Genomic DNA, 20,560 nt, shown 5'->3' on the forward strand with positions numbered 1-20,560 from the left:
AAGTTCAATCCTTGTTGGGCAATGGATTGCCTTACTTCTTTCTTCTTCCATATCATGATTGGTTCTCCATGAAGATATTCGATAGGTTTTAGGGCTACGTTAAGAATAGGCTGCATGGGAGAATTTAATGCATTAGGTTTAAGGAGATTTGCGTAGTTTTGGATTGGATTTGGGATAGTAGATAGTTGGGGAGATGATATAGGTGGAGAAGATGACTGCCCAACCTCCGTTGAAGGCTGGGCAGTGGTCGGCGCGGCCATGGACGAGTTTCTCTCTCTAGACGCCTCCAAATCGCCTCAAAATCGCCAGAGCTTCTCTCTTTAGGCACACCTTGGGTTTGGTTTTTTGGTTTTGGATCGCTTTTTTAGGAGTTGATTAAGAAGATTTTTTTAATTTTTTATTATTTATTTTTTATATTTTGAGTCTGTTTTTCTTTTCATGTCGTCTTTTACCTTCTAGTTTTGTACAGTAATGTCGATTTTTTTTTATTGTACTTTCTATTTTGAAAAAGTGTGTTATAACTCAAAAATCCAAAAAAAGAGATTTTGGATTTTATATTTCCGTTAGAAAATTTCTTTTGAATACTAATTCTAGAAATGAAAAAAATTTGAGGTGGTTTTTCCTTTAGGAAATTAATATCTAGAACTCAAAATAAAAATTACGTGTATATTTCCTTTAGTATATTAAACCTAAATTCAAAAAAAAAGAGAATTTTCTTTTAGTACCTTTTTAAAAGTTTTCTTTAAGATATTAATTCCAAAAATACAAAAACAAATTCTTTTGATGTTCTTCTTTGAGAAATTCACAAAAAATGAAAAAATCATTTTATTTTTACTAGAACTTTGGGACATTATACACAGAAGAAAAAAAACAACATACTTTTTATCTTTTTCATTTCTTGGTTCGAAATCTTTCTTCAGGGTTATCAAGTAAAAATTCAAAATATTTTTCTTTTGTTCATTCTTTAGATTTCCTTACTAAAAAAAAAGTAGAATCAAAAAATATTTTTCTCTTCGAGGGTTTTTTTCCTTAATAATTTTCCACAGAGTGTTTGTTTGAAAAAGAAAAAATATATGCTCGTTAAGTTTGAGTTTAAAATAGGTTATAGAACTTTAAGTCTATAAAATTAAAAAAAAAAGATTTGCTTCTTTTATTTCTCGTTTTCACAAGAGTAGTCATTAAGGTAATAAACAAAAAGAAAAAAAAGAGAGAAAAAAGAAAAGAAAATAAGAACGTTAGTTTGTTTACTTTATTCCCGATCTTCCCGAACTACGCAAAGATCTAATTAATGCTGCGCCATGATACGTAGGCAACCTACAGAGAGTTCTATCGAATTATTTTTGTTATGATTATTTTATTAAAAGATAAAGAAAAAGAAGGAAAAAAAAGAAAAAAAAGGCGAAATTTTTGGTAGTGAGAAATGAGAGGAAAGAAAAGAGTGATAATTAGAAGAAAAAAAGAGAGGAAGGAAAATGAGCAAGTCAAGAAGTGCTACAAAATAAAAGAAAGAGAAGATTGAAATAAATAAATTGGGATGATGCCATATGACCTTCATACCCTCGAAGTCATGTTAGAGACGATAACTGTGACTAAGTGCATTGTACGTAATGTGATATTTTTAGCTGTTAAATGCCCTAGCGCTAACATGGTCACTTCACTTTGTTCCTCTTTGTTATCCTCATTATAGCAGAAGGGTGGTTGGTTTGTGGTTCTTAAAGTGGTAACTCTTCTCTACAACATAAAGTCGAAAGGCAATGGCAGATGGAAACGGAATTGAGTTGGTTGGTACTGGTACCCAAAAACAATTGGTTGAACATGGAAATGGGTTGGTTGAAGAGGTAAGGATGTAAAGACAACACAGTGCGGACATGTATCACGCTTGGATGACTAGGAAGGCACCACCACCGCCACCACCTAGCTTCTTAAATGCTACCCTTACCCAATCTCCGACCATAGTGCCAAATGATCCCCCATACTCTCCAGTTCCACCCGCTTATCACAACTTTCCCAACCACCCTAGTAGCTCCATCACTCAACCTCCAATTACCTCTCCCCAAAATTTCCCTCCTATCATATCCACTATCCCCATGATCACAACTTCTCAATAATCTTCCCTTCATAGATTTGATAATGAACATCCACTCAAAACTCATGATGCTCAATATTACCACTTAGAGGTTGCCCACAAGGTTCCTGACCCATACAATTAGAGCCCTCAAAATGAGCCTCATATTGAAAATGAAAAGTTCACAGGAAAATAAGGGCGAGATGGGATATCCAGGAAGCTAAAAGGTATAGAACAGTCCTTAAGGAGCATTCAAGGGATGGGAAATCAGATTAACATGTCTTACGATGACATGTGTATGTTCCTTGATGTTCATCTGCCCGCGAGGTTTAAAATGCCAATATTTAACTTGTATGATGGGTTTGGAGATCCAGTAGCCCATCTGAGGGGTTATTGCAGTGAAATGAGAAGTGTTGGCGGGAAAGAGGATTTGTTGATGACATATTTCAGCGAGGACTTGACTGGGGCAGCCTTGCAATGGTATACTCATCAAGATGTCAATAAGTGGCATACATGGGATGAGATGGCTCAAGATTTTGTTCGACACTTTCAGTACAATATAGGCATTACGCCAGACCGCTCCTCCCTATCTAATATGGAAAAGAAACCGGAGAAAAGCTTTAGAGAGTTTGGGCTCAGATGGAGGGAACAAGCTGCTCGGGTCAGTACCCCAATTAGTGAAGAAGAAATGGTTGAGCTTTTCATACAAGCCCAGGGGCCCACCTACTTCAGTCATTTGATCCCGGCCTTGGGCAAACCTTTCAAAGGTGTGGTAAAAATGGGCGAGATGGTAGAAGAGGGAATCAAGTTAGGCAAAATAATGAGTTATTCGGTAGTGAAAGATACTATAGAAGACATTTAGAACATCTCAGTAAGTTTGGGTGGAAAAAAGAGAAATAGAAAAGATGTTGTTGAGACGAACCAACGACAGGATCCAGTGGGCATTCCTGTTCAACGCTTTCAGCCTCGATATTGACCCCATGGATATCCCTATGGTGCAGATAATCCTCCCCAATGCTACTTCTCTCCACAAAACTCCCAAAGTTGTACATCGCCTTCCCAGTACTCCGTGCACAATGCACCACCATATGCTCCACACCCACGAGACCCGCGATGGCCTGCACCACTTCCACAAATGTCATACCCGCCCCTCAAGCATATCAACCACATACCCGCAAAAGGTTCCAACCGAGTCCAGAGTACAAGATGAAAAGGCAAAAACAAAAGGAAAAGACTTTCACTCCCATTGGAGAATCATATGCCAGTTTGTTCCAAAGGTTGAGGCAATTGGACATGTTGAGGCTAATTCAGATAAAAATGTCGAACCCTCTTCCAAAGAATTTTGATTATTCTCAAAGTTGCGCATATTGATCTGATGCCCCGGGTCATAGCACAGAAAAGTGTTGGCATTTGAAAAAAACAATTTAGAAGCTTATTGATGCAGGTGGCATTGTCGTGCAAAATCCAGATGCAGTAGATACTAGCAAAAGTCTATCGCCTATTCATAATGAGACGCATATGGTGGGTATGATTTGTTTTGAAAAGAAATATGAGAATTCTTCTGAGATCCTCGGAGGTCCACATGGTGCAAAGCTTTCAACGCTATCAGAGGTTGATCTTAAGAATGAGCCGGCAAAGAAGACCCAAATGCAATTTGCTATAGACAATGTGATGGAGACTTGCGAAAGTCCTAGTAATGTTGATGCAAAACTCAGTGGCTAAGATGTCGTGCTTGGTAATTGGAAAGACGCTCCATCTCTCGGCTAGCCGGGGGGGAGTATTAGTGGTGTATTTTGTTGTCATTTCTGTTGTCTGGGTTATTTTCAGGGTTGTAACCCCAATATTGTCTTGTGACTCAAACCCTTCTATCCTTTTATTTTGCCTAGTTTGTTTAGTCGTAGTAGCTCGTTTAGTGTTGTCTGGTTTTGTTCCAAGGTTGTAACCCTAGCTTATTTTACTTGTTTTGTTGTTCGAACCCTCTCACTGTCTGTCTAATGCAATTTTCTATTTCCTGATATTTCTAGTCATTTTTGCTTAGTTCTCTTGTTCTTTTATAGTTCTTTTCTTGTTGAATCTAGTGACATGGCATGTAAGTATAATTCTTTGCCCGGTCTTAAAAGTTAATCTAATCATGAAGCAGTGAAACAAGTTTTGAAGATGAACACTTGAGGGAAATAAGTACAGATTTGGACATTTTGAGATCATTTGAACCCGAATTGTGTGAAACTGGGGCAAAAATTCGTTAAAGGAGAGTGCATTGTGGACAATTTGAAGTAACCGACTTTGAGTTCAAGTGCATCTCAAGTTACAAGATAAAGTCAAGAAATTTTTCTACGAATTGACGGGAGATATCCATTGTGAAGAGGGAATCACCCAACGAGGGTTCTGTACTTGACAAGGCACTAAAGAAAAGTTGAAGGCATATCAGTGATACCAATGTCGATGCTGCAAAAGAAATGCTATGCATGATCTTCGTTTTTTATTTTTTAAATTGCATGTGTTGTACTTGGCATCTTCAAGGATTGGGAGGTCCTCTTTCAGCTACCCAAACACTTATACCCTTCGATCCCCTTTTGAGCCTGTATTGATTTCTTTGACCTCCCCTCTTTTGGAATCAAGTTAGAGTCATACAAAAAAAAAAATTGTCCCCATAGGTTTATTTTAGAAAGTTCATTCCAAAAGGAAAATTCAAAAAAAAAACTAAAAAAATAAAATAGAGATAAAGCAAAAAAAAAAAGAAAAAAAAGAGAGAAAAAGAAAAGAACAGGAAAAAGAAAAAAAAAGAAAAAGGCATGTAGTAACAAAAAGTAGTCCTGTGAACTACGTTTGACCTGATTCTTGTCACAACAAGATACGTAGGGAGCCTTACGGTTCGGTCATACCAAATAAAATATTTCATAATGCCACGAAGTCGAGAGTGGGGTAGTCTTTCTTAGTAACTCCATCAAAAAGAAAAAGAGAAAAAAAGAGAGTCAAATTCCCTTGTTGCAGAATTGGGGCAAAGTTTTTATAATGGATTCCAAAAGTTGCAAATAAATTAACCCCGTTGTCTTAGTTATTTTGAGCCTTTATGATATCCTTTCATTCTAACCCTGTCCAATAGCCACATCACATCCCAAAAAAGACCTCCCAGATAACCTTTGAAAGTGTCGAGCTAGACGTGCCAGGAACACATGATGTTTTTACTATGGGTAATGCCTTGTCATCTGCAGAATCAGAGGAGAAAAGAGGAAATAAGAAGAAAAGAACAAAATGAGAGATTCTTATTGGTGAAAACCTTCGCGGGCACTATAAGGCGATGGTAAGTTGAGAAAAAGAACAAAATGAGAGAGGCTTGATGGTGAAAACCCTTCAGGCACTACATGTCGAATGACGACCGTTTCACGATTTGGGGGTATAACAAGAGTTGAACATCAGACTTGCTTGACAGATTCGGCCACTTAATCCAAAGGTACATGTCATGGTCATTAGAGTTGATATCCACATCTGATAAGTTTCTACTTTGTAGTTTTCTTGTTAGGAATCCTCTCTTTGCATTGTCATTTACTCTGTTCCTTTTGTCATATTTACTTCCTCTTCCTGAGTCTGTTTGGGCAAAAGAAGTGAGAAATGACTTCAAAATTTTCCACCAACTTTCCAATTGCACAAAACGGGATCTAGTTAGCACATCAAAGTGGCATAAGTCAAGAAAGAACAGTGTTCGCACTGAGTTGGTAACAATCAACGTGATTTGGGATTCATGTGAAATACAAAGGTTTGGTATATGTTAATTCATGAACAATGCAACACATTGAGGATGTCGGGTGAACGGATCAACAGTATTTTCTGTGATAAGGTTGACAGAGAAAGTGGTTAACCAATGACAAGAAAGATCTTCCAAAAGGAAATCAAAGTTATCATGGTAAGTGAAGGAGCAATAGACATCAAGGCCAAGGCCAGTGGGTTAAGTCAGGAAAGACTAGCATGCACATTGAGTGGGTGGCAATTGATGTTCTTTGGTATTCATGTCAAACACAAAGGTTAGTATATGTCAATTCATGAGCACAATGCAACAGATGAATGGTATTGAATTTGAACAGATTAGAGGCATTCTCTGTGATAAGGGTGAAAGAGAAAGTGGTCAGTCAATAAACAAGCAAGGTCTTTCGATTTGAAATCGCAATTATCATGGAAAGTGAATGAGCAATTGCCCTCAAAGTCAAGGCCGCAAACCAACCACCATGTTTAAACTCACAAGTTTTCTTTAATTAAAACAGGGGCATGAAATATTGTTTGTTCTGGAGAAACCCTCCATGAGGAACACATGTGCCAGACAGGCTCGGCAGTAAGTTTCTTGTACCCTCATGGATAACGAAATTCAGTAAGTTGTGAGACCCTCACAAATGACAAGGTCCGATGAGAGTTTTACTTTTGGGAAGTATAATTTAGCATTAAGTTTTTCACTTTTGATGTGAGACTTGGTTTGAAATTTTCCAGGATTAGGGAATTTAGCTTAGAACTTATTTTGATAACAAGAATTGGTTAACACTCATAGATGTTCTCGATATCAAACTGGGGCAGAAAAAATTCTTTTGTTTTGTCTGTTTTGTTATAATCAGGAGCCCACCTGGAGAACAAGGGAAGAAAGTCCTAGTTTCATGGGAAAGCGGCAGTTTCAGAGGAGTCAGTTTGAGTTAGGCAATCAGGCGCCCACCTGGAAAACAAGGAAAAGTAGCTCAAGTTTCAAAGGAAAGCAGGTCGAGTTCAGCAATCAAGCGCCCACCTGGAAAACAAAGGGAAAGTAATTCAAGTTTCATAGGAAAGGAAGACAATTCAAGTGTTGGTAATCAGGCGCCCACCTGGAGAACAAAGGGAAAACAATTTAAGTATTGGAAATTAGGAGCCCACCTGGAGAACATAGGGAAAGCAGTTCAAGTGTTGGAAATTAGGCGCCCACCTAGAGAACAAAGGGAAAGCAGTTCAAGTGTTGGAAATCAGGAGCCCGCCTGGAGAACAAAGGGAAAGCAGTTCAAGTGTTGGAAATCAGGAGCTCACTTGGAGAACAAACAGAAAGCAGTTCAAGTGTTAGAAATCATGAGTACACTTGGAGAGCAAGGGATTATAGTTAAAGTTTTGGAAATCAGGCGCCCACCTGGAGAGCAAGGGAATACAGTTAAACTTTGGCAATCAGGCGCTCACCTGGAGAGCAAGGGAATACAGTTCAAGTTGTGGCAATCAGGAGCTCACCTGGAGAACAAAGAGAAAACGAGTCAAGAGAAAAGCAGTAAAAGTGTTGGAAATCAGGAGCCCACCTAGAGAACAAAGGGAAAGCAGCCATGTTCAAAGGAAGACGATTCAAGTTCAGCAATCAGGAGCCCACCTGGAGAACAAAGGGAAAGCGACAATGTTCAATGGAAGACGATTCGAATATTGGCAATCAGGCGCCTACCTGGAGAATAAGAGAATTCGCCTCAGAATGCAATTCAAGTCAGCAATGAAAGAAGCTCGCGGCAAGAATGCGTGTCAACAGTCCGAGATGATCAACGGAAGTTAGTCACAATCCAGAACAAAAAAGAAGAGAAGAAAGGCAAGAAGTGAATCCAAATGCAGAAGTTGATGAAAGATGTGAGTTGCTCAAGACATGACTGAAGTCATGGGCATGGTGTGTCCGGTTTTGATCCGAAAGCTGAAGAAGAATGAACTAGCACCTGTAACTAGCAAACGTCAAGGTTCAAATCCAAAGTCTGCAAGAAGAACCATTCAAGACTCAAGATCAAGCTTCATAAGACTTATAGATAGGAATCTTGTAACTCATAGTTGAGAGGCTTAGCTAGTCTTTTTCATTTTTGATGAAATAATAGGACCGCGGACCGGAACCTCGATCGGCTCTCCACCTCGGTATAATCCATCACTATTCCTACTTCTAAACTACACGTGGCCTGATTCCTTTATATCCAAGGATATGTGGGCAGCTCAGATACCAGGGCTCGGTCACATTCTCCTTCCTCTTAGTTTTTGGTTTCCTTAAATAAGGGTCGGGTCAAAAAACTTGTCTAGTCGTTCTTTGTCTGAAAACTCTTCGTGTTTCCAGTCAAAGAGGGGCAGCTGTAGACATGTGATTTTTGACCCTCCCCAAGATTTCACCCATTTTAGCATGTAAATATTTAGTTTAGGCCTAATGTCTTTATTTCAACTAATTCGACTCTTTTACTTTATTTTGTCTCAAAATTGAAAATTACAAAAAATATTTTTATTTATTTATTTATTTAGCTAATTGATATAAAATAGTTTCACTTTTAATTTTAATTATACTTTAATTAATTGAAAATGAGTTCTATTTTGTAGTTGTTATTTTAGGAGCTAATAATTTTAGTCTACTAGAGTAAAAGGCCCACGTTTAAAGGTATATTTGGCCAAGTGTGGCCCAATTCGGATCTAGCCCGCAATCCTAGGCCCAATACCTACTAACCTAACCATAAAATCCTAAAAAAAACCTTGATCCCTACACTTTATACAATGAGCCGTTTTCTCTACATAAAAGGACCTAAGAGCTGAAAATACAAAGAGATACAAAAAATGACATTAGACTCTAAGACATAGGGATGAGCCGCAATTCACGACCCCATATGACTCCCATTTTCTTCTTCATTAGAAACGAAAATCAACAGTCATGAACAAAAAAATGCTTCCGCCGTTTAACAAACACAAATGACCCCCACCCCCCTGAACTTGTCTCTTTCGACACACCCCACCTAACCTAGACACACTCTCCAGCCGAAACACTCTCGAAGGGAGCCATGATGTGGTACCACAACCTAGCTCCCAATTCCATAGACTCATTTGCCATGCTAGTAGACTCCTTCATAAAGGCACACACTGGTGCCATCAAAGTAGCAATAAAGAAGTCCGACATATTCAAGATTAAGCAGAGGGAGAATGAAATGCTACGAGAATTCGTATCTCGCTTCCAAACGGAACGAATGGAACAACCCCCGGTCTCCGATGACTGGGCGGTGCATCCATTCACTCAAGGCCTAAATGAATGAAGCTTAGTGGCCTCAAGGTAGCTGAAAGAGAATCTAATCAAGTATCCCGTTGTTACCTGGTCGGACGTCCACAAGCGGTATAAGTCAAAGATCAAGGTCGAGGATGACCAGCTGGAAGCCCCCTCAGGCTTAGTATATTCGAGCAGACTCCTACCGAAGGAGTCAAAACCGAACAGGAGAGGTATTATCTGTACCCCGAAGATAGAAGGAATGCCTTGAGATGTAATCCGCCTCACAATGATCGATTGATGAACCGAGGACAGAACCCTCGAAGACTCATCAACAGGGTCAGATTCGACGGGGACACAGGGCCAATAGGGGAACCTCACCTATCATAATACAACTTCAACATTGTTGTATCGGACATCTGTTCGCCATCAGTAAAATCAGGGATGCCAAATGGCCCAGACCTGTATAGTCGGATCCTTCACAAAGGAACTATAACTAGATATGCGAGTTTCACAACTCACACGGACACATAATCGAGGACTGCCGGAAACTCCAGGAGGAAGTGGCCCGGCTACTCGATAACGGACCTTTGGGACTTCCTCAGCGACCGAGCTAAGAACCTGTCCCGAGAAAGAGAAACAACCAAAAAAACAAAGCGAATAAATCCCAACATGTCATCCACACGATCTTTTATGGCACGTCCTCGGCTATATTAAAATAAAGGACAACATTGCGTCCACCCAACAAACAACAAAATCCAAGAGCGTCGTCGCCGCTAAGGTATAATCATCTCCCCCTTTTCTATTTTTTTACTTTGCGATAACTTTTGCGCAGGCCATTGACCAAAGCAGCCGAGATGCTGATCCAACTCGAGGACCTCGAGGTTTCGAAGCATCCGTTGCACTCTTTTCCTTCGACCGAGTTTTCATCCCAAAATGGGTTTTTACCGGGAAGGTTTTTAACGAGGCAACGTCCACGTGCTACCTAAGGAGGATCCAACAAGCGTACAAGGCTTCCTTTGAAATCGACCTCGAACACTGGAGGGCATCCCCTCGAAAGATCATCCACTCAGAAAAACCAAGGAACGCCAAACAAGGTTCCAATAGGAAATGATGTATCGGGCCAAATGGTCAAATGAACCGTGTCAGCATAAGTCGGACCCACGGTAACAAAACAACATGTACTTATGCCAAGCAATCAAAGGATATCTTTCACCAAAGCATATTGTACTCCAAAAGAAACTCAGCATTTTCACAGCAAAGATCCGTCCACCGAGAACGCCCCGAAATACTTGGAGATTGGTGTCAACAACTCAGCACCCACATAGCCTCAGGGTCGAAACTCCAAACTCATAAGCCTTCAATGAGGCAGCACAGAAATTATGAAACATCTCCAGGAAAGAAAAAACATCTTGAACCCTCGGAGACTAGCGTCATGACCTCAGCGTCGGAATCTCCAAAATTGTAAGCCCTCAACGAGGCAATTCCAAGCTTACTAGTAAAGACTCCCGAGCCTAAACAAACTCGATGACTCGGAGACTGTCGCCAATCGCCATTCATTAAAAAACCCGAGGCTGTAAGACCCCGAGCGGGCAGACTCAGTCCTGTAAGACCCCAAGCAAGGCATGAATCATACTTATACCAAGTATCAACGAATACTGTAAGACCTCAAGCAAGGCATGAATCATACTTGTACCAAGTATGAACAAAACTGTAAGACCTCAAAAGGCATGAACATTTTGTAAGACCTTACTACATGCATAAACTCAATCCCAAAGTTTAGGCTATATATCGCATTTGTAAGACTCCCAAAAGGTCATACCCTCGATATAGATGCCTAAACTACTACACTCGGGACCAAAAATCAATCCGGCCAAACACAAATGGCTACGGTCATACGGCTGTACCAGCCGAATTAATATGACTCGGTGACGCCCGACCATCGCTACAAAATCATAGGCCATTGCTTCGAATCTACTTAGAAAAGAACCGGCTCCAAATCACAAGTCTTCGAGCTACTCTGCCTACGAGCCAAACTTTCCAAGGTGCTCGAACATCGCCGCAAACAACTTGAAATATAGGTTCTTCCTGAACCGATGACGGGTTAGGCAAAATCATTTCAAAAATTCCTTAATGAGAGGAAAACAAAGCCTATATATGCCTAAGGGAAAAGCGTAAGAGCCATTGTCGCCAGCCTAATGAGCCTGAAGGCCATACACACTATAAGGTCACATCTACTAAAAGCATAAGAGCCACTATTGCCAGCATAAAATTTGAAAGCTTGAGGATCAAAATGAGCTCGAGTCATAACCCGATTCGGAGGCCGGACCCTAAATAGATAACTATCCATGCCTAAGGGCAAAGCGTAAGAGCCATTATCGCCAGCTTACGTAAAAGGCCGCATCGGCCCAAAGCATAAGAGCCATTGTCGACAACTCATCTGAAAACTTGAGTGTCAAAAGAGCTCGAGTCGTAACCCAATTTGGAGACCACACCCAATATAGCTAACTATCCATGCCTAAGGGCAAAGCGTAAGAGCCATTATCGCCATCTTACATAAAAGGCCGCATTGACCCAAAGTGTAAGAGCCATTGTCTCCAACTCATCTGAAAACTTAAGGGTCAATTGAGCTCGAGTCGTAACCCCATTAGGAGATAAAACCCAAAATAGTTAACAATATATGCCTAAGGGAAAAGCATAGGAGCCATTGTTGCTATCCCAGCAAGCCTCAGGGCCGCACACATAAAAGTTCGCTTCTACCCAAGGCATAAGAGCCATTGTCACCAGCCTACACAAATACAAAACTTGAGGGTCGATTGAGCTCGAGTCGAAACCCGAATCAGAGACTAAATCCAAAATAGTTAAAATGCATATGCCCAAGGGCAAAGCGTAAGAGTCGTTATGCCAGCCTAACGAGCCTCAAGGCCGTAACGCAAATCTAAAGATTTCTACTAGCCCAAAGGTCGAATCGACCTGGTTGAAATCTCGAAAAACAGAAACATAGAAGATACAAATTGCGGGGTTTCCCTCTTATACATACAGGTGATAAAATACAAGCTGTGTTTACAACACACTGTGAGAGCTATATACACAAGAACAAGGCAGGAAATAAACATCCCCCCTCAGTGACTATGGCCCAGCGGCCCCTTCCTCGCCATCTTCAGCATCAGACAGAAGGAACATGGCATCATACTCCTCCCCCTTGGCTCGCTCGATCTCTTCCGAGAGATCAAAGCCCCTGGCGTGAATCTCCTCAAGAATTTCCCTCAGCGATTTGCATTTCGTATACTCCTTGCTACTGCTTGTACGATTGAGGGCTCTCTTCAGTGTAGCTTTAGCAACGGCAGCACTTTTCGAATAGGCCGCCGCTTTTTATCCCGCCCTGGTGTCGTGCCGCCTTTTGTCTCGCGATATCGTGTTCATGACATTTGAAGGGCAACTCGTTCCTTTGGGAACTGGGTTTTGCATTTGAAGAGCCACCACCTAATGAGTTAAGGTGCATTAGGACACCAATAGAGATTCAGTTCTAAGTTTATTTGGATAATCAGAGATAGGGTAAGGGCTTGAAATTATCCCGAGGGGAAGGTGTTAGCCACCCCTCAGGATCCACTTGTGTGGTTCCTGGCTAGATAGTTTATTGTGAATTTAGCAAATAGACAAATATGGGCTCAAATATTAGGGGATTTTGTTACACCCCAAGTTTTCATACGTGAGAGTACGTCGTAAGTCATTGATTTAAGATCAGAAATGAGATTATATTTGTAAGCAAATAAAGTAAGTTAATCATGTTACCTTGGAGGTTACAAATATTTAAGATCATGAATAATGAGTACCAAGAAGGTTGGAAATCTTAGAAGCTAAACCAATTGAAGAAAATAAGTTTTGTCAAAAGTCGACAAGTTTGGAATGTTATAACATGTACTTTGGGGTGAGACTAGGGTTCTTAACATGATAAAGAGGTTATTCTATGAGTTATCTTAGTTGTATGATAATCATTTTCTACATTTTGAAGGCAAGCAAGCTGTGGAACAAGAGTTGGCAAAGGTCATCACAAGTTACATTCATAAATTTGCTGAAATTTAGGTCAAATGTATCTGAGCATTTCTCCAAATATACTTGGAATCATGTGGTGTTCTACCTACCAAATTGAATATATATGAGTCTAGTTTCTAACGCATTAAACCGTTCATCAATATGACATCGGAGTAGAGAGATATTTGTGTTTTCGCGAGATCGCGCAAGCAGCTCCCAATGGGACCCACTTAGGCGGTGGTTGGCCTACTTCAATTTATAAACGATTTGAACGCCTATTTTTGCTCACTTTTCAACTAAAATTCGTCTCCAAACTTCTCCTAACCCACCTAAACATATACCACAAGGTGTTGAAGTGATTCCAAAGTGATTACACCATATTTCAACATCAAACATTAGTTCTAGTGAAGAACAACACCTCTTTGAGGTTGTGTTGTCATTGAGGATTGTTGTGGGCTGTATTTGGATGAAATTCCAAGTTGTTGATGCTGATTAAGGTGAGTATAAAATCCTACTAATTTTGCTTAATCTTGCTTGTATGTTGGTTAAGTTGTTAGGATGATAAACTACAAGATAATACTTGGGTTAGCTTAAGTCACTTCTATGGTGTTGTATTTCTATTGAGGGTTGTTGTAAACTGAATATAACTTGGATTTTGACCTGAAGTTACTGTAGGAGGTATTTATATTGTGTTCTTACTTGTGCCTAAGGTTATCTTGATGTTTATTAAGTTAAATGGATGGGCTAGACATGAACTAGTGAATAAAGTTGCTAATTGAGGATAGTTGAAGTTGTGGATTATTTTCGTTGTTATAAATATATGGTTTAAGGCTAGAATCATTGATTAATGACTTTATTATCATGGTAATGATACTTTTATGTTGAAGGAAGAAGTCTATAAGGATTGATAAGGGGTATACGGATTCCAATCGGAGCTTGCCGCTTGTCGTAATGTAGTTGTGACTTGTTGTTGTTATATGGTGTCTTGATATTGATAATTATGTATTGATGGATTGCTCTAGTCATTGTTGTTTGTATATGGTATTGGAGGAGGCCTTTGTTTCAAGGGAGAAGCTGCCAAAACTTACGTAAACGAGCTACTAGCTTAAGTTATAGACTTAGCCTTTGCTCAACACTGATTTTGAATCTCCTTATACTATGATAGATTGAGTTGACTTGTTTGAAGAGTTGCTTGGAAGTGATTAAGGACTCAACGGGTTTAAGGTATGTTAAGGCACTTTCTTCTTTCTTTTGGCATGATCTAAAGTGAAATGAATACGCTACTTCATAACGGATCTACTCCTAGCAACTAAGGTTGTCCATGTTGTTCTTTCCTTATAAAATTATTCTAAGCAAGTGTGTATGATCCTTGAATCCTACTAAGGTTCATATTGAGGGTATGGATGTCCATAGTGTTCTTAAGTCACTCCAAAAGGTTTAGAAGGTGATTCCATGAGTCTAGCATGCATTATATATAGTATCTATTTTACTCTACCGAGCCGCGCTATAGTCAGCCGGGTACGACACCTATTGTGCAACCACTGATTAGTTGGGTTTACCGAGCTCCACGTGGCCGGGTACGATTCTACCAAACCTTATGATGGTCGGTTACGCTTTGACCGAGTCCTCTTTGAGGCGGGGTACGATATGATGATGATGATTCCCACAAAGGCGAATGTTTTAAAAAGTTTATGTATATATATGTATTATGCATTTCATATCATAGCCCCTAGAGGCACTCAGATGTTACAGGTTGTATCTCCTCTATCTCTCTCTTTACATTACTGTTCTTGTTTTCGCTTTCCTGCTTAACATACTCGGTACTTTATTCGTACTGACGTCCCTTTTGTCTGGGAACGCTGCGTTTCATTCCCGCAGGTCCCGATTGATCGGTTGACAGTCCTCCTAGTAGGCTATCAGCTCAGCGAAAGTGTTGGTGCACTCCACTTGCTCCGGAGTTGCCTATTTGGTCAGTATGCTTTGTATATGTATTAATTGGTATGGCGGGGCCCTGTCCCGACCTTTATGATTTTATGTACTCTTAGAGCCTTGTAGACAGATGTCAGGTGTATGGATAATTGTATGGCCTTGTCGGCCTATGTTTTGAGTTTACTAATGGTCATGTCGGCCTTATAGGCCCGTATGTCACATATATTAGTTTGTATATCATGTTGGGTCTTCATATGTTGAGTATTCCCTTATGTTTTATTCTTGTTATCTCATGACAGGTTTTCTGGCTCATTTACTCATGATAACATGATAAGAAAGATATGTTATGTTGGTACTCGGTTGAGTAAGGCACCGGGTGCCCATCGCGGCCCTTCGGTTTGGGTCTTGACAGAAGTGGTATCAGAGCAGTTCTGTCCTAGGGAGTCTACAAGCCGTGTCTAGTAGAGTTCTGTTTATGGGTGTGTTGTGCACCACACTTATAAGTAGGAGGCTACAGGGCATTTAGGTCTGTCACTCTTTCTTCTTACTCTAGATCGTGCAGTAGAAGCTCAGTTGTAAGAATTCAAACTCCTAATTTCGACTTTAGTCATAATACAACGATACCTACATCCAAAAAGACAGTTGATAAGAGATTGCATGTGGATGTCGAAGAGTTGAGTCAGGGGAACTCGATTTCACATCATGCTTATGATGAGTAAATATGAGGTCTTCAACAGATCATGTGTGTACTAAGATGTGTAGGCTTCTTAATAAGGAGCCTTAAGGCACAAATATCTATTCACGAATATGGTGAAAATCTATGAGGAGTTCAGAAGCTAGATACAAGTTTTAAAAAGTAAAAGAAGTAAGGTGAAGAGGGGTACGAGGCACCCAGATAATGAATGTTATCAATATTTTCAAATCAGGCAGAGAAATATAAGCATTTTGGTACCTTCATCAATGACAGAGGTAAGTACAATTGGCTACACCCATCTTAGTTATGTTCTATAGGAGCTAACAAATATTATTTAAGAGAAAGATGGGATATCAAGATCCAGTTGGAGTTAGAGTAACCCAAAAATTGTGGATAGGTTGGTATCATTAACTAATGTTTCCGAAAGATGGTGCAAATGTGGTAATAGATCTCCTTCTAAGACACCGAGATGGTGAACTCTAGAGTAGTACAATCAGATACGAATACTAGAATATTCAGAAATTTCAAAAGATAGGCAGTGGGATCCTAGAAGGGACAAATATTTACCTTAGTATGACTCTAGCCCCGAGTAACAAAAAAAAGAATGTTAGGCATTCCCAAGAGCCAGTGAGATGAAGCTAGGGGAGCTTATAGGGAAAGAACTTTTTGTTGAAGTTTTCAGAATAAAGTGATAGACAAAAAAAAATATTATCCGGATAATAAGAAGAAAATAAATGAAGCATCATGAGTAAGATGTTATATATGGGTGATAACAGTAAATCAAAATATGACACGATGACAAAGTCTATAGTCAAGTGAAGGAAAATACAAGAGGTGACAAGCCTTAAGGCAATAAAAGAGTATAAGCCATAAAGTCATATTCTTATTTCGAGAAATGAGATGGTGACTTCAACGTGATTACCAGGAGGAAAGGTTAGACCCCAGAGTAATAAAAATTAGTATGGACTGGTGAACAAGATAAAACCGAACATGAATTAGGGACCGGAGGATTTGATAATGGTCGACATCGTGAGAATTTTAAAGATCGTGCTCCAACAATAATAGAATAGGCAACAGACGAATAACCTTTAAAGGCCATTTAGGAAGTCGCTTACCTAAAGCAAGCACTCTGAGCAGAGTTAATCTTAAGGGACTAAGTGTGCCAGTTACCGTAGGTGTCACCTTCGTGCGTAAGAAATTTAGTTATCCCTGGTACAGAAGGTTACCATAAGGTGATTAAGGTTCATTGATAATGTGAAAAGACGCCAAATATGAAAAGGTAAAACAACTATAGGTAGATCGTCGTAGTACTAAATCTTAGTACACCCCTAAAGGGGGAATATGGTGTGATATGATATTAAGTCGGAGTTAAGCGGTTCAGTTAATTATGGAATGGTAAAGAAAGAATGAGGTAAAAAGGAGAAAGGGATGATGTTGCATTTATTCAGTTCCTGCAGATATGTTGCGACTCTAGAATATTATACAAGCACGACACTGGAGAGAGGCAGTAAATGTTTCCGGCCAGGATGTTATTGATAAATAAGTGTGAATGAACACTTGATACATTAGGAGCTAGTGGAGAGAGATAAGTTAAGAATGGACCAACGAGTAATTAGTAGTTGATTCAGGAAGAGCCCAGTTATGGCTAGACAAGAGGTCACAGATAAATCAATAGATCATGCAAGATAAATGTAGTGAATCGCAGCATAGTGAATTCAGTCTCGCAGATACGAGATCACAATCATTTGAAAAAAATTTCAGATAGGAGTTGAGGCAGTTAAAGGTACCATTTTTAAGGTTTATGAAAATAAGAGAGAGTGCCACTAAGGAGACAATAAAAATTTGAGCTTAGAAGTAACCCTACGAGCACAAAGGCATAAATTTATGTAACTAAGGATTATTATAGGCGAGTAAGAATAACGAAAATTACCTTCGGGTGTACGATATATCAAGCTCGCAACTTTACAAGAGCCAGAAGGTCTCCCTAAGTACTACAATGAAAGACTAGCTGAGGAAATAAGGAAGAAGGTTTCCACCTAAGCATAGTGAGCTAAAGAATAAATGATCCTGTAGCAACAGTCTCACTACAATATTGTATACACTCCATATGAAAGTGGCACCTATCATGGCTAATGAATGGTAAAAAAAAGCCATCGAAGGTGATGTTTGAGATCATATGAGGTACAGGAAATTATAGTATTCGTGGGCAAAAAGACAAGCCAAGTATTCATGCAACAAGTGATAGAACGACCAACAAAAGTAATTGCTTACATTTAAGGACAATGAGAAGGCACGAAAGGAAATTTATGGTGCTAACAAGTTAAAGGAAGGTTGGGAGTAGTATAAATAGATCGGTGTAGGTCCTAAGGTAAAGTATTGTAGAGCAACAAGGTTTTAGGTAGATAGGAGTAAGGATATGAAAAGATGAGTGAGAAGGTGACGAGAATATGTATGTCCTCGGGATTAAACCCATCAAAACAAGGGAGCTGATGATTTCCATATGAATAAAAAACTCTATACAGCCTGAATGAACCCAGAGGAGTCTAAGACTAGGTGCATTTAGAAGAGATGGAATGTTGCCCTGGCGGTAGAATAAGGGTGTAATTGTGATAGATAAGAGGATGATTCTTAGGCCTTTGATTGAGTAATGATTTAACGAGAAAGGGATTTCATTAATTGCACGGGATTAGAATACCCCCATAAGATGAATCGCGTTGGGATGCAATGAAATACGGTTATTGAAGTATAGTATTATCCCTAGGTGGATCAGGAAAATCACTTCATATGTTCCCCGATAAGATGTGAGCCCTAGTGATAGTGTATTACGTAAGAGGTTGCAAGTTATCAGTGATAGATTATAGATCAACATTAAGGTGAATAAACAATAGATGGGTACAAGTTCCAAAGTTCGAGATGAGATTTGTTTGTTATTCTTAGATGAATAATAATGAGGAAGCACTAAAGGACTTAGATTTATACATATAGGATAAGCAACGAGAGAGTAACCGGGAGTTGGGTAGCAAACCTCGGTAATAATAAACCGAAGTAAGCTTTATGGTATAGTATAACCTACCTAGATGTAGTAAATCCATAATGATAGATATACAAGGCTATGAAACAAGAGATAGAAATAGTCTTAAGTTCGAAAAAGTACCAAGCGAAAGACATCAGTACACCTATAGATGCCTAGAGGGACAGTTTGTCATAATTCTGTATATGTTCATAAAGTGAGGCTTAGAGATTGGCTAAAAGATGGAGGAAAAAGAGAATACGAGTCGTTGGGCGCTCATATAAGTACACAGTCGTACATACTGCATGACATAAGGTAGCAAATGTTATGATGTTGGAAGAATTCCGACCACATGTCATGGCGTGACAAAGAGGCCTAAAAGGGGGAATGCCCAAGCGTTGGATTTATTCACAAAACAGTGGCTTAGATGGAAAGATGAGCATTAAAGTATTCGTAAGAGCTATAGTTTATGAAACTGATAAGCGCATCAATCAACATTCGAGAACGAATGTTCCAAAGGGGGAAAGATGTTACACCCCAAGTTTTCATACGTGAGAGTACGTCGTAAGTCATTGATGTAAGCTCGGAAATTAGATTATATTTGGAAGAAAATAAAGTAAGTTAATCATGTTACCTTGGAGGTTACAAATATTTAAGATCATGAATACCGAGTACCAAGAGGGTTGGAAATCTTAAAAGCTAAACCAATTGAAGAAAATAAGTTTCGTCAAAAGTCGACAAGTTTGGAATGTTATAACATGTACTTTGGGGTGAGACTAGGGTTCTTAACATGATAAGGAGGTTATTCTATGAGTTATTTTAGTCCTATGATAATAATTTTCTACATTTTGAAGGCAAGCATGTTGTGGAACAAGAGTTAGCAAAGGTCATCACAAGTTACATTCATAAATTTTCTGAAATTTAGGTCAAATGTATCTGAGAATTTCTCCAAATATACTTGGAATCACGGTTTTTTCTACCTACAAAATTAAAGATCTATGAGTCTAGTTTCTAACACATTAAACTGTTTGTCAATACGACATCGGAGTAGAGAGATATTCGTGTTTTCGCGAGACCGCGCAAGCAGCTCCCAATGGGACCCACTTAGGCGATGGTTGACCTACTTCAATTTATAAACGATTTGAACGCCTATTTTTGCTCACTTTTCAACTAAAATTCGTCTCCAAACTTCTCCTAACCCACCTAAACATAAACCACAAGGGGTTGAAGTGATTCCAAAGTGATTACACCATATTTCAACATCAAACATTAGTTCTAGTGAAGAACAACACCTCTTTGAGGTTGTGTTGTCATTGAGGATTGTTGTGGGCTGTATTTGGATGAAATTCCAAGTTGTTGTTGCTGATTAAGGTGAGTATAAAATCCTACTAATTTTGCTTAATCTTTCTTGTATGTTGGTTAAGTTGTTAGGATGATAAACTACAAGATAATACTTGGGTTAGCTTAAGTCACTTCTATGGTGTTGTATTTCTATTGAGGGTTGTTGTAAACTGAATATAACTTGGATTTTGACTTGAAGTTACTGTAGGAGGTATTTATATTGTGTTCTTACTTGTGCCTAAGGTTATCTTGATGTTGATTAAGTTAAATGGATGGGCTAGACATGAACTAGTGAATAAAGTTGCTAATTGAGGATAGTTGAAGTTGTGGATTATTTTCGTTGTTATAAATATATGGTTTAAGGCTGGAATCATTGATTAATGACTTCATTATCATGTTAATGATACTTTTATGTTGAAGTAAGAAGTCTATAAGGATTGATAAGGGGTATACGGATTCCAATCGGAGCTTGCCGCTCGTCGTAATGTAGTTGTGACTTGTTGTTGTTATATGGTG

At 39.3% G+C, this 20,560-nt stretch overlaps 1 protein-coding gene across 1 annotated transcript; it reads left to right on the forward strand.

Moving 5' to 3' along the window:
- The first annotated feature begins 2,324 nt into the window (after positions 1-2,324).
- Positions 2,325-3,787, forward strand: LOC138878312 (uncharacterized). The gene is made up of 2 exons (XM_070157977.1): positions 2,325-2,832; positions 3,510-3,787. The coding sequence occupies exons 1-2, from the start codon at positions 2,325-2,327 to the stop codon at positions 3,785-3,787; spliced, it is 786 nt and encodes a 261-aa protein (XP_070014078.1).
- Positions 3,788-20,560: the final 16,773 nt, after the last annotated feature.

Source organism: Nicotiana sylvestris, chromosome 9 (assembly GCF_000393655.2).
Source record: "Nicotiana sylvestris chromosome 9, ASM39365v2, whole genome shotgun sequence".
In the NCBI taxonomy this organism is placed as follows: domain Eukaryota; kingdom Viridiplantae; phylum Streptophyta; class Magnoliopsida; order Solanales; family Solanaceae; genus Nicotiana; species Nicotiana sylvestris.